At 59.1% G+C, this 7,099-nt stretch overlaps 1 protein-coding gene across 1 annotated transcript in view; it reads left to right on the forward strand.

Annotated features, from left to right (window-relative positions):
* Positions 1-7,099, forward strand: part of LOC113213758 (neprilysin-2) — a 34,817-nt gene that overhangs the window by 19,666 nt on the left and 8,052 nt on the right. The window contains exon 2 of the mRNA XM_052266411.1: positions 6,070-6,206. Within this exon, the coding sequence (XP_052122371.1) occupies positions 6,070-6,206 (137 nt within the window). The remainder of the gene's footprint in view (positions 1-6,069; positions 6,207-7,099) is intronic.

Raw genomic sequence — 7,099 nt, forward strand, 5'->3', positions numbered from 1 at the left:
CGGGGCGGGACGTCAGAGCGTAATGCAATTTGATTCATTATTTGCTTGTTGTATAGTTGGGACCCACAACGCACACGGCACACGGGCAGGTTGGATATTTGGGCGCGTCGATATTTCAAAAGCGCCATACCGGAGAAGAGAACGAGTGAGAGAGTGAGAGAGGGGGAGGGAGAGAAAGGGGATGGACAAAGAGAGAGGGAGAAACGCGTCAACTTAACAAGCCGAGGGCGGCGCAAGCGGCGGTGGGCGCAAATATGCCGACCCGCTACTTACTCTGCAAGTAATCATTATTATATTAGATTGGACTGTTGGAGTGTGAAAACTTGACTGGTTTACTGTTCGTTTGTAGTTGTTTTTTTGTCATCGATTTTTGCGGGGGAATAAGGGGACGACAACTGACAACAGAAAACAATTGTCGCGGAATCGTTATTGGCAAAGAAGGTTATTGTTGTAAGGAAGTGGCGTAAATAAGCCGGCGGAGCAGTTTGAGCAACGCGACCAGACCATTGGGCGACGACTGACGGCTGCAGCGACAAGAAACATAACAGTTCGTTTCGGCGGAGCTGGAGGAGATAGACGGAGGAAGAGGGGGGAAGGGAGGGGGAGGGCGTTAACGACCGCCGAGCAAGAGCGACGAGTTTACGGCGCGCGTCTGCAGCTTGTCCGCGGGGCAGCGCGCACGGCGACAGGGCGGCGGCGGCGGCGACTACTTCGACTAGAGGGTTAACAAGGCGGTGACTGCTGCGAAGCAGGAAAAGGACACAACACACCACCAGTTCACGAACAGCGAGCCTACGGGCGGAGCAGGAGCAGGCCCCGTGGCGACGGCGGGCGGCGGGCCGTGCCAGGTGCCGCACTGCCACGGGGTTGTTGTACCGCAGTGCCGCGCAGTTGTACCACAGTGTGCCGCATTTATCGCTCTGGGCTGCTGTTGTTGTTGTTGTTACTACCCGCGGCGGGTCATTGAGAGTGGGTGACCACACTGGCCGACACGGTGGTGCTGGTCGTGGCGCGAGTGACAACGGTGTGTGGCCCGCGCGGGCTTTTAATGAGTGCGAGAGAGATGGAGACAGGTTAGGTAAGCTAGGGAGAGCTATATGAGTCATGCTGTCACCTGTCTGCGTGCCTTTGAGACGACCAAATGAAAAGTTCATTGTTTGATTTGACCATTATTAGGTGTTGTGAGATTTTTCGCCTGTTTTGTGTTTTTAAAGGCCGAGTCACTTTGACGCGACGATTTTTACATTGACTACTTGTTCCTCACTGTGGCTTTCGCACTCCCACCCACGCAGGATGACCTCCGCTCTCTCAGGCAGGTCCTCTGAAACCCCTCTCCGGGCAGGTCCTTCCGACGCCCTCTCCTGGCAGGCCATTCACAAGCCCGCTCCAGACAGGTCCTCCTCCAAACACCCTCTCCGCGCAGGTCCTCCAGACACCCTCTTCGGGCACCACCTCCAGAAGCTCCGACCGTTACACCCTCTCCGCCGAGCCCCCCTTCCGGGGCACCTGCTCCGGTGCACGACGCGCACGTCCTTGCCGCGCTCGCGACCCGCGTCGGGACGCAGTGAGGCGCGACACGGACACAGGCGACACGAAAGGGCCGCGCAGAGCGTCGAGCAGAGCGTATGGACTTGGCGGAAGCGGCGCTCTGCGCGGCGGGGCCCGAGGGTCGGCAGCAGGAGCGGCCGCAGCAGCGGCAGCACCAGCACCAGCACCAGCACCAGCACCAGCACCAGCACCAGCACCAGCACCAGCACCAGCACCAGCACCAGCACCAGCACCAGCAGCGGCACCAGCACCAGCAGCGGAGCCCCCGCCTAAGTGGCCGGCGGTGCGCTGCCCTGCCTCTTCTCTTGCCCGCTCGCGTGCATGCGTCCTCGCGAGTATAAATGGGCTTGCGTGCAAGAGTGCGCCACCGCGCGTGTCGTTTGCGTCGCACAAAAATAGCAACAACACAAAAACGGCCGAATTAATATACCCAACCGACCGCGGCCCTATTTTGATGGGACAATGATGCCTGCGGCCCCTATGCCCCCCCCCCCCTTGTCCAGCCCTGCCCTGCAGAACTACTACATACTACTGTTCAGGCGTGACCTGACCACCGCGCAGTACATGCTGCTGCTGCGCCGACTCGTGGCTGATTTGTTGTGTTGTCCGCTCACCACCACGGGGCCGACTCCACCCTCTTTTATGATTTTGCAATGTCGTTGTGTTGGTGGTGGTGGTGGTGGTGGTCGGGCTGTGCCGCTATGGTGGCGGCCCGTGGTGGTATCGGCCCGCTGGTGCTGATGGCGGTGGTGACGGTGGTGGCCCCCCATGGTTGTTGGGTCCCACAATGGCTCATTGGTCCCGGCCCCCCCGCCCCGCCCATATGGGTGCAGCTGCAGCAGCGCTGTGCCGCCCACGCCGGCCCGCCCGCGACCTTGCCAATTATACACCTGTGTGACCCCATTACCACTATCGGCTCTGCGGCGCGCGCTGAGCATAGGGAAGCAGCAGAACCAGTGTCAGGTCCGCGCAGACGCGCTCGCGTGTTCTATTGTAGATTTCGAACTCGCGAGTATATCATTCCAATTCGAATTATCCCGCGCTTTTCTTTGAGAAACCGCGCGAGCGAATGAAATGATGAAGCAGAGTGAAAACACACGCAGGCAGCAGCGGCGGCGATGGCAACAGCAGCAGCAGCAGTGGCAGCCCCTCCCTGCCAGTCCATCTGCCTGGCAGAAACAGGTTCCTCGGTAATTGATGCGACACTCTTGTTACCTCTCTACAGCAGAGCCGCGCCCTGCGAGTCGATAGCAGCCACAGGCCTCGCCGCGGGCGCCTAGACGGCACATAGGCCACCACTACGTCTATCGTTATCATGCGCGCAAAAATAATATATCAACGAGGTAGGCAGTTTCCGTAGGTAGTTGTCTTTGAATTTCGCCCGCGCCGCGAGCCGGGCGCGGCGGGAAGAATTTTGCCCGCGGACGCAACACGAAGCACACACACACACACACACCGTCCCGCCCTGCTCGGCCGTGCCCCGCGCGGTCTCCGTGCAGCGCGAGTCCGCAGCAGCGGGCGTTGACCGGGGGAAACTGCATCACGGCGCCTGTGACTAGATTGACTGCTGCTGCCTCCCCGCTGCCCCTCCCCGCACCCCTCCCGGAGGGACGCGTTGCTTCCGCCCCCCGCAGGCGCGAGGGGGGTAACCTGCTGCTGGGCACCTGCTGCTTGGGCTCCAGCGGGGTGCCAGTTTGACAACCTGTTGGGTGCCTGCCGGTATGACCGGGTATGACGCACTGCCGGTGACGCACACACACACACACACACACACACGGTCGCATTTATGTTTCGTATTGTTTGTCCATTCTTATTGTGAAAAGCGGTGCGAATGCTAAAGAAAAGGCGCAGACTGGCCGACGGCGTCAATGAGGTGGCGTCGACATAGTCGACACAGGCTCCCTAGCGTCGACAGTACGTGCCCACCCCGCCCCACCCTATCCCACCAATCCGGGCACGCATCATCTTTTTTCAAGATAGATTCTTGATTCAGATTTTTGTTTCATTTTTGGAAATTTTGCCTTGATTTTTTTACAAAAAATGTTTTGGAGGGTGTGCACTGATTTTTTTTTGGAGCGAAGCACCCCGTGCCTACCCCTTCCCCGCCGGTCAGCTGCAGCAGTAAGGGCTCAAGTTCAACACTGTCTTTTGGAGGTGCGCGGAGTGTCAGTGACCCCAAGGACCTGGCCTGGGTTGGTCCGCGGGGGGCCCTCGACCAGGGAGGGGGGCCCTGTCCCAGACGACTAACCGTTGTCCACTCACTCCCGGTCGCCCCGGCGCCGGTCGGTACCTGGCACCCCCCCGGACTGTTTAACGGCGGTGTCCTGGAGTACCGGTTCAAACTTATGGACACGAGGTGCAGGAGGAGGGGGAGGAGGGAGGGAGGAGAGCAAGAAAATAAAGCGTTGTTTTGGTGGTGGCCGGCGGCGTCCTACCGCCTGCCTGGAGACCACTGGAGCCCGACGGCTGGAGAACACGTTCCTTTGTGGAGGAGGCGCGGTGGCCGGCGCCCTGCTGCCCACTATAATTTCTTCTCATTTTTTCCCCTGCTCTTATCATGGAGGACACATTATCATCCCCAGACAGGACTCACTACACTCACATTTCTCATACCCACACGCGACGCGACGCATCCCGTTAGCTCTGGCGCGGCGGCCCGGCGCAGTAGTGCCCGGCATTGTTCTCCCTCCACAGCAGCAGCAGCAACAGCAGTAACAACAACGCCCCGCACCACGCACGCACCAGTCTGGCCCGCGCGCCGCCGCTGATCTCCGTCCTCTTTCTCGACCCCCTTCTCGATCTCTTGCTCAAACACTTCCTCAACCCGCAGCCTCCTCAACCCTCAACCTCATCAACCCCCAATCTCTTCAACCCCCCACCTGAACTTCCTGCTGCTTTAGCTCCTCAAACTCCAATCCAACCTCGTCAATATCTTCCTCCTCTACCTCCTGCTCCGCCTCAACCTCCCTCTCCCCCTCAATAACCTCCTCCACAACCTCCTGCTCCTCGTCAATAACTTCCTCCTCAACCTCCTGCTCCTCCTCAGTAACCCCCTCCTCAACCTCCTGCTCCTCCTCAATAACCTTCTCATCAACCTCCGCCTCATCAACCACCACACCACCTTCCCAGCGGAGGAAGGGGGAAGCGGGAGAGGAGAGGAGAGGGAACCTCGCCACCTCCTCACAATGGCCACCCATCACAATTCATATTCGCATATTGCGTGACGTAATGTGACCGATTGGCGCGCGGCGGCGTGGCCGGCGGGGTCATCGCCGCCGCGGCTTCGGTGTCGGGAGTCTAATTGCGTATGGCGCGCATGTGGGAGGAGCAGCAACAACGACGACGACTCTCTGCTCGCCTCGCCGCTCTCCCCGTGCGGCTGGTATTTTTTAGCCGCCAACTAACTAAACGAGCAGTCTCAGCCACTTTGGGGCTGCCCTGCGCGGCGCCGGCTGGCTGCGCGCGCGCGTTTAACCAGACGCATTTCCATAATCTGCCTCGAGCAGAGGCGGGCGGACGGCGGAGGCTCGGGCAGGACTGGGGTGCGCCGGGGCCGCCGGGGCCGCCGGGGCAGGTGGTATCGCAAGCAAAAGCAAAAGGGGTATTATTGGCTAAATGCGAGTTGTTGTTGTTATTGTTGCGAACCTCGCGCGGGGCGGGGCGCTATATGCGAGCAGCAGCCTTTCTCTTGTCTTGCGCAAGCTGAAGCTGCTCTCCATAAATCCGTCGCGCGCGGTGGGGTGACCCCAGGAGGATGACCCCGCAGTCGTCGCCGCAAGGCCTGGGCCCACCACTGCGGCCGAGTGGGCGCGGGGGGTCCGCGGCCCCGCGACCGTTCCCGCGAGTTCCCCCGCGACGTTCATGGAGTGAGACAAGACATGTCTCCGGGCGCCCGCGCCGGCAAGCCAGTGGGTGCGTTATACGGCGGCTCGCGGGACTAACATTTTTTCCAGTGAGTGTTGTTGATTTTGTGCCACGGTTACCGCTATATGTCCCCGTTCTCTAGTAGTTATCGTAGGCTGTATGGGCGATCTCGGAAAGGGTTCCATCATTGTAGGATGGAGACACGATCGGTATGGGGACTGTAACTCGTAAGTCCCTCGCTTCCACAAAGCCCCTCGTCTGCTTCTCTTGGTCTCGGTCTCGACTGGTCTGGGGTCTTTCCATTGTCATCCCTGCCCTTCGGCCCTCTTCTCCTCCTCCTCCTGTTCCTCCCCCACCTCCTTTACCGTTACCGCGTCCTTGTGCCCTGCCCGGTGCGGCCCGGCTGCCCCGACTGCCCTGATTACCCGGTCACCAGGTGGGCGGGGCAGGGCGGGGCGGGGCGGGGCGCCGAGCGAGGCGTCAAGCGGCGCAGCGGGGCGTTCACGAGACTACTCAACTTGCATGCCTTTTTAACGTTTTTCGGGCTGGGGCAATCATCCACCCGGCACACAGAGATTTGCCGTGTCCTCGTAGTATTTATTTATTGGTTTTAAAAATCAAACTGATTCCTATGTTTTGTTTTTCTCTGCCCCCCAGGAACCCGTCATGGTGGAAGCGGCGGAGCCGGCTGGAGCGGCTGCTGACGGCGGCCACGGGCGGCCTGATGTGCGTGGCGCTCGCCCTGGTGGTGGCGCTCGCCGTGGTGGCCGTCCACGACGACGCCAGCGCGACAGGTCAGGAAGGGCCGGAGCTCGGAGCGGGAGGGGCGCGGTGGGGCGGGCGTTGTCCATCTATGTGTGTGCTTCGGTATCGCACCTGCAGCAAACTCTCTTTTTATCATATTTTTCTATCGTTACGCCGTCTTAAATAAATAATTTCAGGTCAATCAGTCTAGAGAGATACAGATAGAATCGATTACTCGCCGTGATCAGTTCGCTTTTGTTGTCTGCTTTCAACTATGGAGTAAATTCCATTGTTTTAACCTATGGAGCTTCTCAATCCGTTCCAAAAGATAAAGCGGGGAGTGCTGTGTGTTTTTGAGTGCTGTGTGTTTCTGGGTGCTTCAAATTACTCGGCTTGCCGTGCTAACATGGCCGCGATCATTGACCACTTTTTACTATATCTCAATATCGTTATTCGATCGTTATCAATTACGATATTTACAAAATTAGCGATATCGCAAACGGCAAAAGTTTCTTTCTTAATTTGTTTTTCATGCCATTCAAATTGTTTCCATATTTCTAAAGGTGCCTTCTCCAGCAAGTTTGCGTCGTCTTCGTTTTGAAAAGTCAAAGCCTTCGAGGAACAGGCCGTGCGTCTAGTGGCCGGGCCGGGCCGGGCCGGGCGGGGCGGAGCGGTGGGTGTGGGTGTGGGAGCTACTCGACTGGAGAGTCCGTCCGTGCGCGCGCAGTTACTCGCGGGTCAGAGCCGAGCGGTGACCGTGGGTCCTGGCCGTGGGTCCTACCTCACCTGGTTCTCAGAAGGAGCACACTTGGCTGCGCGCAGAGCGCCCCGTACCGCGGCTGGGAGTACGTCACGCCCCGCGGGCTCGTCTGCTCTTCTGTTGGCAGATAATTATTCAATCCACATCCGGCTCCTTTGAGGGATCTATAAATGCCGAGCACAA

Source organism: Frankliniella occidentalis, unplaced genomic scaffold, assembly GCF_000697945.3.
Source record: "Frankliniella occidentalis isolate FOCC.00 unplaced genomic scaffold, Focc_3.1 Scaffold38, whole genome shotgun sequence".
Taxonomy (NCBI): Eukaryota; Metazoa; Arthropoda; class Insecta; order Thysanoptera; family Thripidae; genus Frankliniella; species Frankliniella occidentalis.